We start from the raw sequence: 24,157 nt of genomic DNA, 5'->3' as shown, positions 1-24,157 counted from the left end.
AACCATATCAGAAATAGTTGGAAAATTCTATCCTAATCCAAGCTGAAATTCATTTAAACCACATTTTTTACTTTTAAAATCTTTTAAAGTTTTATTTATTTTCATTTATATGTATGAATGTCTTGCCTGCATGTATGTATGTGTACCACAAGTATGCCTGGTGCCCTGAGACACCAGAAAAAGTCATTGGATCTCCAGAACTGGAGTCATAGGTGGCTGTGAGCCACTGTATTGGTTCTCAACCTTCCTAATGCTGCCACCCTAATATGAGAATGTTATATATCTATATATTATTCTTAGATACAGAATATAAGAACTAATATACGTCTTCATGTTGTGGTGACTCCCCAACCATAAAATTATTTTTGTTGCTACTTCATAACTATAATTTTGCTACAGTTATGAAGTTATATGTAAATATCTGTGTTTTCTAATGGTCTTAGGCAACCCCAGTGAAAGAATGGCTCCACACCCCCAGAGGGGATTGTGACCCACAGGCTGAGAACCACTGGTGTAGGTGGTAGGAGCTGTACTGGGTCCTCTACAAAGGGACTCTCTTAACTGGCAAGCATCTCCTAGCCCTCTCACTTGACAACCTTTTTATGAAACTCAAGTCAGCAACTGAAGCAGCAATTATTAAAAATCAAACATTTCTAACAGTACAACCCAAAGACACACTGCAATAATTACCTGCTGGGGAAGATGATAAATGTTTTCCGTTTTACATAATTAAACCATGATGTTTCTGTAAGATCAAGAAGCTTATATATACAACAAAATGCTACAATTTGTAATGTACTGTCGTCTTAAACCTGAGGTGTTTCAGGGCTGGTTCGTTGGTGTTGTGTGGCAGTGCAGAGTACACATTTGTGTTCAGACCCAAAGTCACACGATGCAACAAGGGTAAGCTGTACTGCCCCAAACCCCTCAGATTGATTATGTGTTTGACTTGGAATTAATTTTCACTAATAACATGTTCAGAGAACCTTTTACTGTTACCAAATAGTTTGCAATCCCCAGTATTTGTTTACATGATCCCTTGGGAAGTTTTGACCCACAGAATAAGAAGCTGGAGTGTAGACTGTAGAATTGGGAGACAAGCAGTTTCCAAAGCAAGTTAAAGCAGCAGAGGTTCCCTGAAGTCTGACTTTCTCTGTTACTACGCTCTCCTGTGTAAGGTAGGGCCAGCCAGTCTCTTCTGCTCAAAACTCAGGATAAAGATCAGGTTACAGAGAACTTCCTTTCCCTGTGTTTGAGGTCAACTTTGAGCCCTTCAGACAGTTCCGTGTGGACACGGTGCTGTTGCTTACTTCTGCCTCCAGCCACAACCAAGTCTTAGACATTTAGCCCTTCAGATTTTTTAACTCTTAAAATCAGAGAACCAAGTCGGGCTGAATAAAGTGTTGCTCAGTGCCACACCAAGTAATGGGTTAGAATACCTTTCTGTTACGCAGGTGGAAGGCTTCAATGCCCTTAGCCAGCAAAGGTCAACTGCAGCCTCTTTTCTAAGTTTTACTACTTAACCATGAACAATGCCATGTTGTTTTTTTTTGCCTCAGAGTTGGTTGATGACCTTCATAAAACAAAACAAAAACAAGCAGAAAAACTTTGAATGGCATTTTTTTTTGGCTTCTTGAGTTAAACGAGACCCCTTTACTTCTTTACTTCTGTGTTTTTTTGTTTGTTTGTTTTTGTTATTTTGTTTTTGGTTTTTGTTGTTGTTGTTGTTTTTTTGCCACAGCTTCTACTACCTTTATTGCATCCTTTTTTCTGGAGATTTTCCTCCCAAACCTCCTCTCTGGACTGGTTTGTGTGGTTTTTGAAATTAGACAGGCATCTACAACAGGCATCTTCTTTTGTCCAAACTATGGGCCATGGTGGATAAAGGCAATCTTTTGCATGGCAAGACAATATCAGGGTTGTGGTGGTATTGTGTTCCCCAAAAATATTTTGCACCTCTAATAAACTTATCTGAGGTCAGAGAACAGAATAGCCACAATATTAAACATAGAGGAGAGGCAGTGGTAGCACATGCCTTTAATCCTAGCATTCCAGAGGCAGAAATCCATGTGTTCAAGGATACAGCCAGGCATGGTGACACACGCCTTTAATCCAGGGAGTGATGGCAGAAAGGTTTGTAAGGTGTGGAGACCAGGAACTAGAAGCTTTTAGCTGGTGAAGCTTTCAGGCTTTCGAGCAGCCAGTTCAGCTGAGAGCCATTTAGATGAGGACACAGAAGCTTGCAGTCTGAGGAAACAGGATCAGCTGAGGAACTGGTGAGGGTAACTGTGGCTTGTTCTGCTTCTCTGATCCTCCAGCATTCACCACAATACCTGGCCTCAGGTTTGATTTTATTAATAAGAACCTTTTAAGATTCGTGCTACACAGGGTGTTTCCTCTGATAAGGGTGCCTTTTATTTCCCCCTGGTCAAGATGTTCTTAGGTTCTGTTTGCATAGGCTGAAAACAAAACTGTTAGCCATAGGACAACCATGATACAAATTTAAACAGCAAGAACACAAAGTTATGTTAGACAGTCAAACCTTAGAAAGTGATTTTTAATGGTCCTTTTTCAGTTTCTTTCCACCTCTGGGGGTTGGACTCCTCTTCTATGGGTTCCTCAGGTACCTTCTTGAGGGTGTAGCGATGAACCCAGGGAGAAATACCAGTGACTTAACAGCAGTAGGCATCTGGAGAATCACAATGTAAGGTCCTTTCCATCTAGGTTCAAGCCAGTCAGTTTTGAAGCAGCAGACTAATACAGCATCTCCAGGCTGGAACAGTGATCAGGTGGGCAGTACCCAACAGGTTGAGCAGCCTGGACCTGAGGGAGAATCTTATCGAAAGTTAATTGCAATCTTTTTAAGGATTCAGAGATTGGAGTGGGGCAATCTGATAACAGTCCAGCATGTATCTGAAGGATCATGGGGAGGTGGTTGCCTGTAGACTACATAATATGGGGTGAAATTTTCTTGGTAGGGGGTACATTAGACCCTGAGAAGGGCATAAGGTAAGAGGTCAGTTACCACCAGTTTCAGAGTATATTTAGTTAAAACCTCCTTTAAAGCTCTATTCATTCTCTCTATTTTTCCTGAGCTCTGAGGATGATACATACGACATAGTTTCCGATTTATGTTAAGAGCCTTAGAGAGCAATTGAGACAACTTAGCTGTGAAGGCTGGGCCATTGTCAGACACCAGAGATATGGGGAGGCCATTTCCATTATCAATTTTTTAGCTACCACTTGGGCCGTTTCTGTTCAGGATGAAAAGGCCTATACCAGCCTGTGGTGGTATCAACAAAGACCAGCAGATGTTTGTAACCATACAGTCCTGACTTGACTTCAGTGAAGTCCATTTCCCAAAATTCACCAGGGTACTGTCCATTGAATCCATTGGCCTGGGAGAAGCATGCCCTTCTTTGCCTTTACCTGGGCACAGGTCAGGCAGCGGGGCTGAAATGACCTGAAGTTTTTCTCGGTGTCCAGGTAGCAGACGTGAGGGAAGGTGAGTTTCTGAGATTTTCTTAGGTGATAAGTGCCATGGCATGATGCAAGACAGCAGTTTTGGCCAGTACCTTTGGCATGCAGATTCTCCCATCAGGCAAGATCCACCTTCTGTTTGCGGCTCTCCTGAGCTCCAAGTTAGAATATGACTCGATCTCTTCTGGATCATACTCAGGAACATCTCCATCAGGCAGAGTAAGGGCTCAGGGACAACAGGTAGTTCCAGAACAGTCTGGGGTTTGGGTTCCCTGAGAGCAGCCTCTTACCTTGAGTTTGGGGGCTTTTGTCTTTGGGGTGTCCCTGGCCAGTGGTCAGTTCAGTTGGCAGCCAGATGGCCTCTAGAAAGTGGACAATTTCATGTTTATTTTTAATAGTCTTTCCTTCTGAGGTGAATAAGACCCTCTGTTTATATATCTGTCCATGAACATGAACTGTGGCAAAAGCATATCAACTGTCTATGTAGATGTTCACCTTTTTTCTTTCAGCCCATCTTAAAGCCTATGTCAGAGCAATCATTTCTGCTCTCTGGGCAGATGTGCCCCTGGCAAGACTTGTGCCCAAATGACCTCTTTCAGGCCTGTGACCACCGCGGCCTTGCATGCCCGGTTCCTCATTGAATGAAGCTGCTGCTGCTGGAGTAGCGATCTGCATCTCCGATAGTGAGAGGGGCTTCTGTCAGGCCAGGCCGCGTGCCTTGGATGACATCAGCATCTCTAGGCAGTCATGGATGGGCTCCTCAGGACCATCAGGTGGTGGGATTAACGGCCAATGATTTACCAAAACTCAGTCTGTCCTTACCTAAAAGACGGGCTTGGTACTGGGTCAGACGGGCATCAGACATCCACCGGTGGGTGGCGTCTCTCAGCAGGGCTTCTATGGCATGTGGAGCTGTTACAGTTAGAATCCGTTCCAAAGTGAGTTTGTCAGCCTCTCTTACAAGAATTGCAGTGGCTTCAATGGCTCTCATGCAAGAGGGCCACCCAGAGGCTGCAGGATCCAATCTCTTTGAGATGGAAGCTATTGGCCTTTTCCAGGGACCCAGAGTCTGAGTCAGGACCCCCATGGCAATGGCCTTTCTTTCATGGGGTGTAAAGATGGAAGGGCTTGGAGATGTCAGGGAGAGTTAATGTGGGGCCTGTACCAGGGCCTCTTTTAAGTTCTCAAAGGCCTGTACATGTCCCTCAGTCCATTCCAAAGGAATGTCACCCCCCCCCCCCCCCCCCCGCCATAGCGGGAGTACAAGGGTTTGGCAATTTCAGCAAACCAGGTATCCAAAGATGGCAGTGTCCAACAGCTCCTAGAAATTCCCGAACTTGTTTCCTGGTGGTTGGAGTTGGGATTTGCAGTATGGCTGTTATGCGGGCCTGGGACAATGGTCTTTTCCTTCTCTCGGCTCATATTCCAAGTGAGTAACCCACAGTGAGCAAATTTGGGCTTTCATTTCAGAGTCTCTATAACCTACTGGGCTAGAGTTTCCAAAAGGCCTCTGGTGGCCTTCAAACAGTCCTCCTCATCCAATAATAAACCATCTACATTGAAGCAAGGTTACCTTGGGGTACTTACTATGGAAGGGACGTGAATCCTGGGTGAGTGCTTCATCGAAGACGGTAGGGGACAGTCCCTTGAACCCTTGAGGCACTCTGGTCCAGGTTAGTTGTCCTGATATCCCAAGTTCAGGGTCAGCCCATTCAAATGTGAAGATGGGCTGACATAATTTTGACAGAGGGATGGAGAAGAATGCATCTTTTAAGTCCAATACAGTGTATACTTTATGCTCTGGTGGTAATAAACTGAGCAAAGTATAGGGATTTGGAACAGTTGGGTAAATGCCTTCTTTCTACCCTTTTGTTCACTTCCCTCAAGTCTCATACTAGTCTAAAGTCTCAAGTTCCAGGCTTTTGGACCAGGCAACAAGGGGGGTATTTCAGGCTGACTGGCGAGGAATAAGTATGCCTGCTTCAAGGAGGCGCCTGATGTGAATCTCAGTCCCATCCATGGCTTCTGAACTGATGGGTACTGCTTGACTGAATGGGCACTGCCCCAGATATTAGCTGCACTATGATTGGTGGCACATGGTTTGCCAAGCCAGGAGGATTGTTCTCTGCCCAAACTGTAGGAATTTCTGGATCAGCATCTTTTTCCATTCCCCTTCCAGGGAATGGGTTGGATTTTGGAGGATAAGCTATTTCTCACTTATTGGGCTGGTTATACTTAAAGCCTTAGCAGTGGCCTCCCAGTTGTAACCTAGGAGAGTCTCCTGAGAAGGATATTGTTACCTGGAGCTTGTTCAAGAGGTCCTGCCCAGTAAAGGGTAGGGGCATCCAGAATAACAATAAAAGAATGAGTCACAGTTCTTTGTGCTAGGTTAACAGTCCAGTTGTCCATTCGTATTCTTTGACATCCCCTGTACTTCCATTGTTTGTTGGTATGGGGTCCCAGGGACTTCTGCAATACTGAATGAGTAGCCCCTGTGTCCACCAGAAATTTTACAGGTTGGCCCCCTATGGTGACAGTTACCATGGGGCTCCTGGGGGCCTAGTTGGAAGGAGCCTCACCCTCGCTGGTCCTCTGTATCCAGGCTTGGCTTGGGCTTGAGGGGGACTGCCTGTTTCTGGCATGGACATTCACTTTTCCAATGACCCATTTCTTTGCAGTAGGCACATCGGTCCTTTTGTAAAGGTCTCCTCCTTTTAATCATGGCGTGTATGGGCAGAGTTGAAAGTGGCCTAGGTTGTGTAGTACAGCCACAGGGGCATGGCTCTCTTCTTTATCAGAAGATCTTCTTGGCTCTTTCTGCCGTCAAATGCCTTCAGGGCTATTTCTAATAGTTCTGACCTGTTCTTTCCTGAACACCCATCCATCTTTTGTATCTTTCTACATATGTCAGGGGCTGGCTGAGTAACAAAGGCCAGGTTAATCGCCTTGAGATTTGCCAAGTCCTCTGAGTCTATTTATAACTGATAGATGTCAGGAGGCACTCCAGGAAAGATGAAAGTGAGTCATCTGGGCCCTGTTTCACATTTGTTACCGTAGATTAGTGGACTTTCTGGTTGCCCATTTCATCCCTTCCAGAAGAACCTGGTGGTGTTCACTGAGTGACCTCCTACCTCTCTCTCTGTCCCATTGGGGTCTCCTTCTTGGCAGAACGTGGCTAATCACCTCTACCCTCTGGCCGTCAGCCACTGAAGCTATTCTGGGGAGTGCTTCAGTTGCTCTTGTGAGAATCTGTTCCCCTTCTTCAGTAGCAAAGAGGGTACAGAGAATCTGCTGACAGTTGTTCCATGTGGGGAGATGATTGAAAAAGATAGAATCAATTAGAGAAATGATGGAGTCATCAGGCTAGTGCTGAAAGGGGAGTTCTGGTTCTTCCAGTTGCAGAGATCTGTGGTGGGAGAAAGGGGCACACAGGTAGCAAGTGTCCAGGAAATGGCCATAGGGAAACAGGAAACTGAAGGAGGAGCCACCCCAGAACCAGAATCGGAGGAGCTGGGAGGACGGTGTGGGGAGGGGGAAAAGACAGTGGGAGGTAGGGAAGAGCTAGATGGTGGAGTGGGTCAGGTGCAGATGGAGGCAGAGTGGAGGCCTTGGTGGTGGGGACTGGGGGTGGCAGAGGTGGAGGTTGAAGTGAGGAGAGAAGAGGGTGAAGATGGTTATTCAGAAGGAGGAGGGTTCTTCCTCCTTTGAGTCCTGAGAGTCCTGAGAACAGTCTTTAGAGGGGGGCTCATTGGTCTCTGCTACAGGCCTTTGAAGGGTCCATCTGCCGACAACCAGAGCTTATCAGGGGGTGGTTTGGAAATTGCTTCAGCCCAAGGCAAGATGTACCCAGTCTGATCTGGGTGGCCAGGCTTACTGAGGGTGACATTAACCTCTGCCCAGGCCGTCTGAGAATCAAAAGTACCCTGGGAGGGCCAGTCAACCCCGAATGTGGGCCATTCAGTGTCACAGAACATTGGGAGGAGACATTTGTTGATAGGATAATCATAACCCTCCTTAACTATAGCAAGGTCAAGTTTTCTTTTATCAGAAGTCTTTAGGACACAGAGGGCTGTAGGCTTGCTAGTCTCGTTCCCCACACTGTCCGATAGTTCAGTCACCCCAAGTCCAAAATAAACCAATTAACACGGAAAGTACAAGAGGCAGAAAGAGGACAGTAAAAATGAAGCCAGAGACAAGACCAGGACCTACAAATACCAGACCAAGAACCTCAGGTGGGTGGGTGCAACATCTCGCTTTTTGCCCTGAACAGGAGAATATTGGGGTCCCATCTAACCCTCTCCTCATCCCAGATAGGGACCCACAAAACAGAACCAGACCATGATGCACCAGGAGGCCGCCGCTGGATGCTAGCTGCCTTTCTCAGCACGAAGGTCAACCTGATAGTTGGTGAACTGAAGGCGGCCTTGGAGCCTTGGAACATCTCAAGACACATGCCTGCTGAGGGCAGCCCCCCAGGCCCTGGAGTTCCAGGAGCCAAGGTCCAGGTTTAGAATTTGGGTGGGTGGTCTGAATCTCACTGGGGGCCTCCAGAAAATGTTAATCCCAAAGGCAAGAATAAGACCACTCTTACAATTTAAACCCAAATTTTAGGCAAGCTTGAATTTTTCTTGGGGTGCATGTTAATATTCTGACCCACCCCTTGGTGCTGCCCTGTGTGTGGTGGTATTGTGTTCCCCAAAAATATTGTACACCCTAGTAAACTTATCTGGGGTCAGAGAACAGAACAGCCACTAGACATACATAGAGGCCAGAAAATGGTGGCGCACACAAACCTTTAATCCTAGCATTCCAGAGGCAGAGATCCATCTGGATCTCTGTGAGTTCAAGGCCATACTGGAAACAGCCAGGCATGGTGACACACGCCTTTAATCCCAGGAAGTGATGGCAGAAAGCAGAAAGGTATATAAGGCGTGAGGGACCAGGAACTAGAAGCATTTGGGCCAGTTAAGCTTTCAGGCTTTTGAGCAGCACAGTTGAGCTGAGATTCATTCTGGATGAGGACTCAGAGGCTTTCAGTCTGAGGAAACAGGATCAGCTGAGGAACTGGCCAAGTGAGGTGGCTGTGGCTTGTTCTGTTTCTCTGATCTTCCAACGTTCACCCCAATACCTGGCCTCAGGTTTGATTTTATTAATAAGACCTTCTAAGATTCGTGCTACAACCTGTGTCCTGACATAAAAGCCTCATTTTAAGGAAAAACTCCCCTTCCTCTCTCTCTTCTGCTTTTCCTGCTGTGAGGTGTGCACCCCCAGCCCCCCATCTATCTCTTCCTCCTCTCTCCTTTCTGTCTTTCTGTTTCTTTATATTATAAATAAATTCATGTCCGAACAGATGTGGCGCCTGGGGTTGTGAATGAATGTCCACCACCACCACCACAGGTGCCACCACAGGTGCCACCACAGGTGCCACCTATTGCCCGCATTGTGTGTCCCGCTCGTGCACACACACATGCATACACATCTGTGCACACACACACACACACACACACACACACACACACACACACACACCTGTGCACGCACGCACACACACACACACACACACACACACACACACCTGTGCACACACACACTTAAAAATAAGGTCTCTTGGTACGGGGAAAAGGAAAAGACATCTTCACAGCACTGTTTTCACTAAGGATTCTTAAATGGTTTAGTTCCTAATGTCATTTATGTAAAAAGAAAATCCAGTAACCCTTAATCAAATTATGTCTTCCAATTTTATTTTGAGAGTATAAAAAGAGCTCAAATAATTTAAATGGTAAGAATTTGATTCTTGAAAAATGGCTTTAACACCATCATTACTTTTATTAATCTTGGAAACTAAAGCTAATTTGTTCTTCATTAGCTTAAAAAATCATATTATTGAAACATCAGGGTCAGCTCTAAAAATGACATCTCATTGTAAAGTCTTATAATTCCTGCCATTCAGAATATTCTTTGAAAATAAAGTACAAGAAGATAAAGAGAGAAAAGAACTGGAAAGGAACTCTGAGGAGCCAGTGCATGCACCTCCACCTGTAATTCCTCCACCACCTCCTCCACCCCCCACCAAAAAGAAAGGACAGAAGCAAGGTGAGTGAGTGGCTTGTCATCTTCCAGCACCTTTAGTTGCGAAGGTACCAGGAAGAGAGGCCGGACTTTGGTGCTGGGGCAGTGCCCAACCAGGTGCCATCCACCTCCCTTGAAACTGCTGTGCTGGGTGGATAAGGTTTTATCACATTTTACCTTCCGTTTTTGTTTGAGAACCAAAATGACTGTGCTCTTATTCATAGGGTGAGCACTTACTGAATAAAATGCCCTTAAACAGTGGCAGTGGGTGAGTGGGGAGCATGGAGGGAAGGAATTTGCATCTCCCCGAAAGTTTCCAAGAGGGAGTCAAAAAGCCATCCCATTATAAAGCGTCTGCTTTGATAGAGGCAAGTTCTGTGATCTAATTGCATATCTGCGAGACATGAGAGATCAAGAGGGGAAAAGATCACATCCACAGTTGTCCAGTTAAAGCAAGATGTATTTTGGGGTGCACCTGGGACTAGCTGGCTGTCTCACCCTAAGCTGAGATTTTGAGAGAGCAGCCCCTGCTGGCCTCTTGAGGTTCTTTTAAGGAGATATAAAATGTTCACAGGGGCAAGGGTTGGCTGTTACACGTTTGTTAAAAAAATACAGTGAAAGGGATGGAACAAGGGTCAGGATATACATCATGTGAATGGGGTTGCAAATTTAGTGTAGTTGAAAAACATGTTTTGCAGTTTACAACAGGGCCTTATTGTCAATTACAAATAGAAACCTTAACTTGCAAGGACTTAACACAGGACAAACAGGAACTTATTCTTAACGGTCTTAGCTGCAAACAAAAACCTTAACCTTCAAGGTGTTATTGTTCTGTTTTGGTCTCACATATCAATTAGCATTTGTTTTCTAAAGCTTTTGCATCAATCTGATCTCTGCCCCACACTTCCAACAGCGGCCCCTCCAGTGTGTGAGCACTAGAGCTGCCCCTGGTATCATATCTTTATGTCTCCTAACGACTCATGCCATGTTTCCTTCAACTTGCCATGACTGCCAGTTGCTAACATGACCCCAGGCACATCTGGACGCCCAGTTGAAAAATGGGTTTCATTAAATAAGAAAACACTAGCCTGATGGTGGTGGCCTACGCCTTTAATCCCAGTACTCAGGAGGCAAAGGCAGGGTGATCTCTGTGAGTCTGAGGCCAGCCTGGTCTAAAGAGCGAGATCCAGGACAGCCAGGGTTACACAGAGAAACCCTGTCTTGGAAAATATAATAATAATAAGAAGAAGAAGAATAAGAAGACACTAGACTAGGAAGGAACTGAGATGAAAAACGAAAGCCTTTATTTTATTGTGTTAGACCTCTTTTCCCAGAGGGTGTGGACACTGCCAAGCTACAGATGGGAGGGATCCACCAATGAGCTTCACTTAGCAGATGCTTTTGACTCAGAACTAAGAGCTTAAGGAGAGAGGAACGACAGATGGAGACGGATTTGCTCTGCACTAACCAGGTGCAGGGTGCTTAGTGTCTTCTCTCCACTGAGGACCCAAGGTAGCTGTGGGAGATGGAAGAACAGGAGACTGGAGGCTGGAGAACGGGCAGAGTGAAGAGGGGTGAGGATTCTGGGTAGACTGTTGGGCGTGGGGCTTTACTAGAGATGGTGGCCAAACACAGAACAAAGCATGGCTTTGAGTGTAGAGAAAAGGACGGCAATTAGGCCCATGAAGAGGTACTCAATGTTAGGTCGTGGAAACCACGGTGACACAGAAGAGCACTGGAATTCAAAGACTCTAAAGTCTGCATCTACTTCCTATAACATGTCATATTGTTCTAACTTCACCACAGTAGCTGCACCTTAATCTACTGCTATTTCAGCCAGCAATTGCAACTCTGCAGTTACCTGCCAGCCACTTGGGCCAAAACCTGGTGAGAATTCTGTTCGCAAGGCACCGGCTCTGTGACTGCCACTAATGGTAGCTTTAACTAAATCTCTGTCGTTCTATTTTATAAATAAGAGTCGAGATTCAAAGTCTGGGGTGAAAACCCACTAGTTCAGAGAGGCTGAGTAGCAACTAGCTGATCTCCTTTCCTTGCTGATGTCTCCCTAAGAGTGTGTCCCTAAGCCGCACCACTCCAGATCCCTCCCTCCTCATTCTGGTGCGTCTCTTCCAGATGCTCTCTGATGCTCTGTGATTACTTCCTGTCAACTAGTTGCTAACTCAGCCCCCAGACCCCAAGGTTAATTTTATTTAATTAACACAAATGTAAACTCGAGGTTCACAGGGTGGTCAATATCCCCCCAAAATATTGGGCAATAAATATGCTGTGTGTCTCTCAACAACAACAAATCCCAGTTTACTTACATGAAAATGTGGGAGTAGGCAGTGTCTACCACTTACGATTGTGGGACCAAGTTCATGGTGAGTGACCTAAAAATCGTTAGGCAGAATCCATGGCCGAGGATGATTGAGTACTGCTAAGTGAGCAAATCTGAAAATCCTTGGGAACCAAGGAGAATTCTAGCCTTGTCTCTCTCCCTTTCGTCTGTGCTGTGTCTTCTGTGAGAGCAGCATTAAATGAAAATGTGGTTTTATTATGGTGAGATTTCTAGAAACGAATCCTTTCTCTGTGCTTTCCTCTCCAGGACGGAGGGACACTCTTTTGGAAAAACCTATTATACCCCCAGAACCCCCCTGAACCAGTCCTCCATGGCAGCATGGCCATAGGAGCTACGTCACTAGCTGTTGCTAAAGCCAGTGCCAGACTGACCGGTATTCCTCTGTACATGAACATGGCGTCACTAAAGCACGGCCAGGTGAGTGGACGCTGCATCCCATCACTGCATGGAGCCTGGAATGTGGCAGAGCCCAGAGAACTGCTGTTCTCCACTGTCCCTTGCTTTCCTGACATTTCAGGAGCAGCCGTCGATGCTCACTATGCCTTTGCTGATGGGATCTGTACTCAGCTGTGGGAAGTCATCACCTGGGAAGCTAAATTTAATGAAAGAAGTGATTTGTATACCCCATCCTGGATTAACAACCAAACAAGTACCTGATATCAGCTAAGACAGTTTTCCTACCCCACCCCCCCGCCCCCCCTAGCCTCCATCACTGGTGAATTTTAGTGTAGACCAAAGGGACGTGAATTAAATGTATGAAACGATATTTTCTGAAGGAAACAGACCCACTTACAGGTCTGGTTTGGTACAGCCTTGGCTGCAGGTGCTGACTCGCCAGGAGCAAGGTCTTGTGGAAGCTATCATCTGAGAGTACGGAGAACACCTTTACTCGTTGGCTGTAACAGAAGCCTGTGCTTCCCAGCAATCCATGGGGTGTTCCGTGCTTATTTGTGAGATGAGCACATCCTGAGTCAGAGCTGCACTTCTCAGGGTTGTGCTGGTGATGTCTACGTTGCCCTTTAGTGCCCTGAGGGTCATTATGCTCCAAGTCCTCTACCAGTTAGGCGTTAGAAATAACTACCTAAGGTTCATGCTATGGTGAATGCTTTCAAAAAAAAAAAAGCCGAGGAAGTCCCCCCCACTCCTCCTGCAGTGAGTGCAGTTTTCCTAAGTTTGTGAAAATAAGCTTCATAAAAGTTTCACTTGCTTTCTCTGTAAAAAAGGATCCCTTTTAAACAAAATTATCATTACCTCACAGTTTACATTTCCAGGTAACTAGAGTTTACCTGTGCACTCCCGCTGTCAGGTTATCTGTCAGGTCATATTCAGACCCTGTTGCCAGGACCCCTCTCAGTCACTGTCACCGCGCTCTTCGGGCCCCAGAGCGCTCTGCACGTCGCCCTTCATCTTCATGTGCAGACGCCCTCACCATCGGACCATACCTGCTTCTCTTCCTCCTTGTAAAGGTGTACTTATTTTATGTGGTATGGGTGTTTTGCCTGCATGTCTGTCTGTGCACCCTGTCTGTACAGTGCCTGAAGAGGCCATAAGAGGGTGCTGGATTCTCTGCAAGGGGAATTACAGGCAGTTGTTAGCTGTCCTGTGGATGCTGGGAACTGAGCCCGTGTCCCCGGCAAAAAACGAGTGCTTTTCCAGATAAGCCATCTCTCCAGCCCTAGTGCTCTACTTCCTTAGGTGGACAGGGGATTCAAACTAATTTAGCCAGGCTTCCTTGGTGCCCTGTGACATGTATTGTGACGTTGTCCAGCTTGGCCAAGAGGCTATGATAAAGAATAGTTAGTCGGTTTTCACAATGAAGATACCAAGGCAGAGAGCCTGTCGCTCACACTCAAGCCAGTGGGGGTCAGAGATGAACATTTGCTCTTCTCATTGTGTAGGCCACACCATCCACTAACTGGCAGTCCTCAGTAGGGGGGTCCATGAACAGTCTCAGTAAACACTGGCCGTCAGGCTATGAGTCTTATGTTTAAAATCTGCAGACTGAAGTTGTACACCATGGCTGTTCTGCTTACAGGGTATAGATTTGCCTTCTGGAAATTCAGAAACAAGTTAACAGAGTGATGGAGACGGTATGTAAAGGGAGCTTGTGGTAATTACTGACACTCAAAATCCAGTTTGTACTTCATTTTGGGATTAAATCACTGTTGCTCTTGTTGCTCTGGAGAATGCATTTGTTTGCTTCGGGTTTCCCATCCAAACCAAGTTGTCCTAGCCTCACTTCTGTGTGCCGCAATAAACACCATGACCAAAAAAGCAACCTGGGAGGAAAGGGTTATTTGGCTTCCACTTCCGGGTACCAGTCTACCATTGAGGAATGTCAGGGCAGGAACCTGGAACAGAAAATATGGAGGGACCTTGCTTACTGGCTTGCTTCCTCCGGCTTGTTCAGCTACCTTTCTTTCTGTCGTGGTTTGCATGGTCTGTACATTTCATCACTTTAAAATCGCTAACATTATCTTGGGTCCATCTTGGAACCAGCACTTCCGGGGTCTGTTTAATTATAAAGGGGGTGGGGGCGCAGGTCACTGTACAAATCCAGCCAGGATGGCCATGATGGAGTGGGAAGGGGAGGAGGCGCACCTCTAGGGGAGGACTAGGAAAAAGGGAGCTCCCAGGTATGAGGGGCTGATTGTCCTAATGGGAGGGGTGTAAAAGGCATGTTAGAAAAGGGGGTTTAGGGGAGCAGCCTACGGATGGCACCACACACTGTCAGCTGGGCTCTCCTGTATCAATTAACAATTAAGAAAAGCCTTACAGCCAGCCTGTGCTGGTGCACACCTTTAATCCCAGCACTTGGGAGGCAGAGGCAGGCAGAACTCTGAGTTCAGGCGAGTTCCAGGACAGCCAGGGTTGTTATACAGAGAAACCCTGTCTCAAAAAACCAAAAAAAAGAGGAAAAAAAAAAGAAAAGGAAAAGAAAGAAAGAAAGAAAGAAAGAGAGAGAGAAGAGAAGAAGAAGAAAGAAAGAAAGAAGAGAAAGAAAGAAAGAAAGAAAGAAAGAAAGAAAGAAAGAAAGAAAGAAAGAAAGAAAGAAAGAAATGACAAAAGAAAATGAAAAAGCCTCACAGACGTGGCCACAGGCCAGGTCTGACCTAGACGGTCCTCCTAGGTGACTCTGGGTTTGTGTCAAGTTGGCAGGTGAAGCTACCTATGATCCAAGTGCATACATTGTTCATTGGCAGTGGATCTATCTTCCAGGGTATTGGACAATCCATTTTAGTCCCCGAGAAACTGGCTCTTTACTAAGATCATCACTTAGGATTTATAAAGTATTTCATGACCTTTGGCTCTCTCCAAAAATCAAATACACCTTGATTTTATTCTGAAAATATTGAGCCTGTGAAAGCAAATCCCACATTGGCAGGTAGTAGTTCTGAGGTCAGGAGAGGATTTGCTATGCTCCTGCCCAGAAGGAGTGTGTGCACACACCAGGAGTTCCTAATGTGACCTGCATATGCTTTGAGGACCAATGTGCAGTGGGGTAAGGGCAGAAGAGGATGAACTAAAGGCAGACTTGAGGTTGAGGGACTTGAAGAACATTTCTGGAATGATCTCTGTGTCTGTGTAGCCAACTTCGTATGCATGAGATTCATGGTATAGAAGACCACTCCCCTAAGAATAGCCAGCCTCAGGGCCAACAGCTCTGCTTGCTGCCACAGGGATGTCTGAAAATACCAAGTGATACATTTTTCTTCATTTTCTCATCCCATAGCCCCCACCTCCAAAACCAGAGACCAAAAAAGGGCATGATGCAGGCAAAAGAGGTCAGGTAAGCATGTGTTCTCCACCCCCTTTGGGCACTGCATGTGCCCTGCTCCCTCCCCCACCCCACCCCCTCTTAGTGCTTTTCTTCCAAGACCAGGACTAAGTCAAAGAAATGGAGACTTTATTCCAAGAGTGCTAATGTAGACTTGGCGCCTCAGTCTTCCTCTTCCTGGCTGCAAGTTTCCTGGAGAGATCATCCGCTACTGAAATCTTTTTTTTTTTTCTTTCCCTTTTTTTTGTTTTGTTTTGTTTTGTCTTTTGAGACAGGGGTTTCTCTGTGTAGCCCTGGCTGTCCTGGAACTCACTCTGTAGACCAGGCTGGTCTCAAACTCAGAGATCCTCCTGCCTCCGCCTCCTGGGTACTGAGATAAAAGGAGTGCACCATCAACGCCTGGCATTAACTGAAATCTTAGGATGGAGAGGTATTCTTTATGACTACTGGGACTGAACTGAATCCTGTCTCTATAAAGAACAGAGTGGCATAGGATAGCCTAGAAACTCATAGCGTCACTAACAGAGGGAGAAAGAAAAAAGGCAGTGTTCACACTCACGGAGGTCAGAGCAACTCAGATGAGCTGGTACTGGTACTAAACAAACAAACAAACAACAGCTAACCGTGATACTCACCTAGAAGAAACCTGAACGTAAGAAAGTGTTTTGGAAGAGGAGGACTAACCAAGGTAGAGATCCATGGATATTTCCAGGGATAGCCTGGTGATTGGTGGCTCAGGTTAGCCCAGTGAACAAGGGCAGAGTTGGTCAGGTAGAATAGTTAGGAAGAAAGAAAAGCAGATGGTGTTGGGGATTAAAGACTCAGACCAGGGCTGGGCGGGGAGGGTCAGAAGTAGACGCCATCAAACATGGAAGGAAGAGGTCTCTGGAGACCCATGTCTGTCGCAGGGCGCTCCAAGAACCTTCACACACTATGGTGACCTGAATCGTTCTCCTTTGATCTTGCAGCAGCCAATCACTGGCAAGATGTCTCACCTTGGCTGTCTAACGGTTAACTATGACACCTTAGAGCAGCCACTGCTTCTGATTCAGGGGATCTGCTCGAACCTGGGGATAGAGCTGGGAATGAGCCTGCACCTGGCCATCAACTGCGCTGCGCACGAGTTGATGGACTATGTGAGTTTCCAGAGCGGCCTCCCTGTTTGCAGGACATGATTTTTAAACTAGAACTTACCTGAATATTTTTTGAACAGATGCTATTATAAATGCATAAATAAAAACGGAGTTGAGAAAGCCAAATTAGGTAATGACTAGAAAATAATGCACTATTAATTTTTAAAAGTAACATGAAATATCATGATCATATATAGAAATCTTGCAATTAAAATGGACACATAAAATGAAGGCTTTAAAAATGAAAAACATATTAAAATCCCTTCATTTTTGGACTTCTTAGGAACCTATTTAATAGCATGATTTATAGTATAATCCTGAAAGCTGTTGGGAAATAATTTAACAGTCTGGTATGTTTTGTGAGTATAAATCATTTGGTTGGTAAATGCTGAATCTGTCAAGCATGAAAGAGCATGAAATCGAACCCTGCTTCACACATGCCAGGCAAGGCATTCTACCACTGAGCCACATCCCCAAGTTATTAAGTTTATGAGGAATATGGTTTTATTCCAACTAAATACATTATTGTCCCCCCACCTGGACCATCACCTGGCAATCACTTCACCTACAGAGAGAAATATTTTAAAAGGAAATGAAAGCTGACCCCCCCACCCTCAGCCCCAGGCTACAGCAGCAGTTCACCTCTATGCCTGGGAATCTGTGCATTAGGAAATCTAGTCAGTTTCCTATTTTACACACTTGCACACACTTCCCATCCTCAGATGCACCAATGCTGGTTCTCAGTTTTACAAATAACCTGTCATCTTGAAGCAAGCACACTTGTGCCAACTTGGTAATTAATGTCGCTTCAGGAGACATGGCAAGTAGGATTTCACTTAACTGTGATTCTGACTTTCACTACAAAGAAAATTTTGAACGGTATAGAAGAACCCTAAGTTTTGGCTGATTTCTAGAAGTTATTTTACTCTCTAAGGAAACCAAGCACATAAAGGGATGTTTAAAGTAATTTCCTATTCTTCATGTAATGATTGGTTCCTAGGCATACCATTAAGAAAAATAATTGCATGTTTGCATCAGCAACGTATACCCAGAACTATGAATATACTGACTGCTAGTGCTAGCTAGAATGGGTATTTATTGCTTATATTCAGTAAAATGTATTAGCTTGATATCAGGTAATTCTTACAATAATGTTAGTTCAAAGTCATTAGCATTTCTTCACCGACAAGATAGGATTTTTAAGCTTCTCATTATAGACGCTAAAACTTCTTGCTGCTTTTTAATGTGAAAAAGGTAGAAAATCCTTTTAACTGTAGACTTCTTAGGAACCTGCTTAGTTCCAGTAGAGTCCATTCTATTAGCTGGAACAGCAGGAGGGTATTAGCAAAGCAAACCGCCCACTTCCACCTCCCTCCCTAACTTAAGCATCCCTGGTGCCACCCCTGGTCACAAACTTGGGAGCGAGCTGCTTTGTCTTGCAGGACTAAACTGGATCCTTTAACCCTGTTTACTTCCATACTTAATGCCACGAGCCTTTGCAGAAATCAAATGAATAGGCTTGCATCAGAACACCTCTCCCCTTCCAGGGCAAGTGGCGGCCACTTGAGGACGAGCCACCTTTCCAGGACCGCGTGCCGCTCCTCTTGGGTGTTAGTGTGCAAAAGCTTTGCCCTGATTTCAGAGTTTATTTACTTTTACAGAAAGGGAAACAAGTGACTTGTTCTCTGAGAGTTGAAAGACAGTGGGTTCCAGAGTGGGCAGGTCTGCACTGCTGCTCTGTGTGACCCTTGGTGGATTTGTGTTATTGTCCACCTACCCAGGCAACTGGGGGCCTGCACTACTGTGTCATAACCCTAAACAGAAGGCCGTTCTCCTCCCACTCTGTACCTGATGTGTTTTTTTTTGTGCAGAAGGCTTCATCCGAAGTCTGTGGGAAGAGCTCTCTGGGGCATCCAGAGCAATGGCGACTTGCCTTCCCCGGGTTAAAAACTATGAAATTTAAAGTACAGGAGAGGGGAAAGGGGAAACTGGTCAGGATACAATCTCTGAGAGAATTAGAAAGTACCAGTGCATAGATTTTGCAGCGGAATGTGCCTTGAAAAGAGCTAGTGTATAATCATTGCTATGAAAGAGAGTTTGAATGACACCTTCACCATCCAGAGAACCCACCGTTTATCTTTCACCGCCTTCCTCACACACATCAGAGTAAAGGGAAGTACGAGGTGATGGCGGGCACGTACAAAAGCATGGCTGAGATGGTGGACCTCTACGTGGATCTGATCAACAAGTATCCTTCCATTATTGCCTTAATTGATCCTTTCAGGAAGGAGGTAAGCAGGGTCCACCTTTTCTGTTTTACATGTGATAAAGTAAGGAGTCTCACCTTTCACATTTTATAACAAAGCAGAATACAAAACCCATTCTTCTGGACCTCTGTTGCTGGGAACATGTTGTAATTTGGGCTGGGCTGGGCTGCTTTGTTTTGGCATTTATGAAAAGTCACTTACCAAGCAAATGAATAGCAGAAGCACAATTACCTAGGAGCATGCCTGTCTGTGAAATGAAACAAGCCCTTCAGGAGTACCTGTGTATTTACAAGCAGCCTGGCTGATGGAAGCCGGCCCTGCTGTGCCAGCCAGAGCTTCGATAGGTTAATCATATATCATTTTCATGTGCTCATGGAAACAGGACTTTTAGAAAGCCAGATACTCCTCAGGCGAAGGCCAGTTTCTACATATGCATACAAGTAGCACGACTGTATTCTGAGAAGGTTTGGGATCCTGAGGTTTCAGAGTGCATTCAGAGGAAAACCCTGCCAAGGGTCATCTAAAGGCCACGGAAGACCATGTCCAAATTGAATTTCATGATTTTATGAGTTGGAGAACCATCTGCATATTGAACAGATATCCTCTGAGACAACTAATTGGATTCCAGACAACAGGAAAGCTAGATCTAATTTGGAGTTTCAGGGCTCCCCTCTCACAGCCTAGAGTACTTACAGCACTCTCAGAAAATACAGCTGAACTCGGGGCCTCTCTGAGCCTTGTAATGACAAGCCTGAGACTGACCACAGCTTCGGGATCATGTCTCGGCTCCCTTTATAGGCATGACAGTTACCGAAGCCTCAATGCGGGTAGTACTTCCAGGTCAAAGCTGGAACAGCTACCCACTACACCATAGCTCTGTCAATGTGAGAGGACCCACCCACACAGCCAGCAACTATGGGCTGGCTTGAAATCTGGTCCAGTGGCCAGGATGACTTTGTGTGCATGTAGGTATATGCATAAACACACATCTAATTAAGTATTTCATGTCACACAGTGGTGTTGCCATCTTGTTATTGACTATTAACGGTTAATAATTACTAATTGACTATTAATACAATAGTCTTAACAAATAAAGATGGCTTTTTTCCCCAGGCTTTTGTTTGTTTGTTTCATGGAAGTAACTGGAGAACCTTCTAACCAGCCAGTGTTGAACTGTACTGCGGACAAAACAATGGATGGCGATAGCTGGGCCTCAACCCCATGGGCAGTGTGGAGACAATACTTCAGACACCAATGTTTTGGTTTTTTGTGTTTTTTGTTTTTTTCTCCACAAGATCTTCAGGCTCAAATTAAATTACTTGGAGCTTCTCTCCACGAAGCTTGTTAATTTGTATGGCGGTGGCACAGAAATCCTTAGGGCACAGATGTCAAGGAAAATATTTTATGTGTTTCAGAGAAAGTGTGTGACTTGATGGTATGCTGTTAGTGCTGTTGTCTTGTGATGGCATTCAATGCATTATAATGATCAGCTCTTAACTATTTACCCAGGACGCCGAACAGTGGGACAGCATCTATAATGCTCTCGCTCCCAGGTGCTACATAATTGCAGGGGCTGCTTCCAGAAGCGTCTCTAAACTCCTAGAGCACAGAAATATCAGCACCCCCAAATCTCACGGGCTGATCATAAACCATACAAACCAAACCACAATGTCTGACTTGGTAGAAATAACCCATCTTATCGACGGTGAGTAAAATATCGATCTGAGAGACCCGTAATGGCTTGGTTATGCAAGGAGCCAAACCCACACAGTATGTCCACGTTAATAAAACGTGAGGATTAAGTCTTGAAAGCAAAGAAAGTTCAGCCATTTGTGGGGGATTGAGTGCAGCTTAGCACCTGGCACCATGATGTTCTGCGGCAGCCTTAGTCCACAAGGTCAGATCTTTCACTGATCACGACCTATAGTGGCTTCACAGCGGGGAGGGCTTTCTGCCCCTAACAGAGGGCAGAGCCACCCTAGCATACCCATCTATTTGCTTTAGTCTGTGGCTTTGGGGTGCAGAGGACTATCAGAGACTCAGAAGGGGTGCCCAGCCCTTCCTGCTAAAGAACAGGCCTAAAGCTTTGAATTCTGCTCTGGGAAATACCTGGTACCTTGGCTAGCTCACCAGAGACAATGCAGTCCTCTGGCTCAAGGAAACAGCTTGACATTCATAAAGGTGAGGCACCAGGAACCATGAGGGAGCAGAAGGGTGGATGTGTTAGCCTTACCTCCACATCATGACCAGTGTGTTTGCTCATAAGCCTGAGGACCTGAGTTCAATCCCCAGAACCCATGTAAAAAGTCAAGTGCACGCTTATAATCCCAGTGATGGTGTGATGGAAACTAGAGACAGGGGTTCCCTGGACTTGATGGCTGGTTAATCCAGCCTGTTTAGTGAAATTCTAAGCTAATGAGAGATCCCGCTGTCCTCTGAACTCCAGATGCATATACACATGTATGTATGCTTGCCTACGCATACACATGTACCCACATGGATACATGCAATTAATTTAATAATAGATTCATTTCCTCCATGAATCCAGGAGATTCTATGTGGAAGGGTGAGCTTCTAATCTTCCAGGCAGGCACAGCCCAAGTAAGGACGTGGCAATTAACTTGATTGAAACTTAATTGCCTGTCATATACCCAGACCTCCCGGGGCCATTTTGCTTTACACTGGCGTCAGGAGTCTGGGATTGGGCGGAATTTGGAGCGAGATCACCCTTAGAGGGGAACTGGTCTATCTCAGCAGGAAATGGCAGGAAGATTCCATTTAGGAGAAGCAGTTTTTCTGTCAGCACAGGGACCTGGAGCAGGAAGGAGGCTTGCTGACTGCAGTACCAGGAAGCTGCCTGCAGGTTGACAACGCTATGTAGCATCAGGAAGGTACCTGGATGCGGGTCCCTAGCAAGGAGTCTGGAAGGAGCAGGATCCCAGAACAGGGTCCGAGGGATGACTCGTGGAGCCAAGGGGTCACTGCTGGTAGATTTGGGGCACCAGGGAGAGCAGCTGTGTAGTACTAGTACAGCCATTTCAGCTTCAGGGTGAACCCTCACAGCAAATGTCGTAGTACACACCGCCCTCTCCATTTTCCTGATGAAAATGGAGGTTTGCAGAGGTTAAACTCTCCCTTGGCCCTCAGTGATCCCACTTGCCCACACTTGTTCATTTTCAGTTCCATATGTTTCAAAGTCAGGACGTGCTATTCCTTTGACTAAAATGCTTTGCCTTGCCATTCACTTGGCCAACTCCTCCTCATTCTTCAAGTTTTGACTTAAATGAACTTGTGCTGATGTTTACACCATACCTGACCTGCTGACCCCTAATGGTTTTGCTCTGGACTTTCATCATAGCAGTACCCACCTGTATTTTCTCTCTGTGGTGATAACTGTGAAGACTTGTGTGGTTAAAGGCTGATATCCCCAATGCAGTGTAATTCCAGTGAGGTCATAGCTGTCTTGTATTGTACACTTACGCAGTCCCTGACACAGAGATAACATCATCAGGGGTGTGAGCTAGACAGAAGGACAGCCTCAGACCTGGAGCAGGGCTCAGAGCCAGCCTGGCAGCCAGGGGATGGGGCAGGTACCAGAAGGTGGGCTGGCAGAACTGACTAGAAGGTGCCGGTTGGAAAGCTTCCTGCCTGAAAAATACAAACTGTCACTATAGGGCTCTGCCTTTTATAGACTTTGGCGAGTTTCAAGAGGTTTTGAGACCCTCAAATGTATAAATACTAGCAACTCCAGAAAAAACATTCCTTTGAGTAAACTCCCCCAGGATGAGTTGAGAAAGTTGCTGTGCCAGGGAAGGACTCCGTAGCCCATGCCCTTGAAGCACATTTTTCTCTCTTGAACAGCAATGGAATTGAATGTCATAGCTATGACCTTTAAAAGTTGATCTGATTTGAGCATGGCCCCCCATCCTTTTAGTAGTAATAATACTGTATCTTATAGTCAATGTATCTTAAATTTAATAACATATGCCTTTGTGGTTTCGTATGCATGCTCACATGTGCGTGTGAGTGCACGCGCTGTGTGGAGGTCAAAGGACAGCCTCAGGTACTGGTCCTCTCCGTCCACCTTGTTTGAGACAGTCTCTTGTCACTGTCCCACTGCACAGGCCAGGCTGGCTATCCTGAGGGCTTCCTGAGTTTCTCCTCCCCCTGTGGAAATACTGACGTTGCTGTGGGATTACAGAAGTCAGTGGTGTTGCATGCAGCTTTCACAGGGGCCCCAGGGATTCAAGCTCAGGCCCCCATGCTTGTGCAGCAAGTGCTTTTACCCACGGAGCGTCTCCTTTGCCCCCCTTTTTGTTTTTTAGTAGCACTAAAAAAGAACCAAACAGATAAAGCCAGGGCGATAAAAATGTAGATGCTTGGGTGAGAATGCTCAAGTGGTTAGATAGCTTGGTTCATCCCCAGAAACTCCGAAATCTCTAGGAAACTTGTAGTTTTGATCAGAGTCCTTGTAAGCCACACATGACTGACGGGAGCTGCTCTTGCAGGTAAGAAGCAGCTCGCCATCTTGGGGAGCACGGAAGCAGAGTCCTCTGATGACAGCCTTGTCGATCTGGTAAGTGCAGAAGGATGGTCAATTGCAAAATTGCCAAAACACTGCTTTTATGATGAATTGGTATTTCAGGGAAATGCAGTCTTTGGTGGAGAAAGTCGAGTAACCTTTTATGAAATAGACTTGCTTCCTCCCAGACAGCTCCCTTTTGCAAAGCGCTAATCTTTGAACTTTTTAAAAGAGGCAAAATTGAAGTCCAGGGAAAATGACGGGCACAGTATAAAATGACTGGGGTGTACACTTGCAATCTTCCCTCTAAGACGGGTGCGAAAGGCCAGGCCGTGCTCCCATGAAATCGGCGCACTCTCAGGACTAGTAAAGTGCCCGATGGCCTGTCAGGCACACCATCTGTTTGCCCTTCAGTGCTCAGCGTGCCAGCAGGCCACTTTACTTCCATAAAGACGAAGAGAAACCCCCCCCCCCCCACACACACACACAGAATCCTGCAGCAGTTCCCTTTCTCGTCAGAGGACTGCTTAAAACCCAAACTCCCCTGTT

The 24,157-nt window shown here is 45.8% G+C and overlaps 1 protein-coding gene across 1 annotated transcript in view; it reads left to right on the top strand.

The window, feature by feature from the left end:
• Positions 1–24,157, top strand: part of Eno4 (enolase 4) — a 48,075-nt gene that overhangs the window by 22,239 nt on the left and 1,679 nt on the right. Inside the window, exons 9-12 of the mRNA XM_052712931.1 lie at positions 16,655–16,822; positions 18,985–19,110; positions 20,596–20,791; positions 23,595–23,662. Of these exons, the coding sequence (XP_052568891.1) occupies positions 16,655–16,822; positions 18,985–19,110; positions 20,596–20,791; positions 23,595–23,662 (558 nt within the window). The remainder of the gene's footprint in view (positions 1–16,654; positions 16,823–18,984; positions 19,111–20,595; positions 20,792–23,594; positions 23,663–24,157) is intronic.

This window comes from Peromyscus californicus, unplaced genomic scaffold, assembly GCF_007827085.1.
Source record: "Peromyscus californicus insignis strain IS unplaced genomic scaffold, ASM782708v3 Scaffold_4__1_contigs__length_199733344, whole genome shotgun sequence".
Lineage (NCBI taxonomy): Eukaryota > Metazoa > Chordata > Mammalia > Rodentia > Cricetidae > Peromyscus > Peromyscus californicus.
Note: the sequence above shows the minus strand (reverse complement) of the source record. Positions and strands in the feature narration are given on the sequence as shown.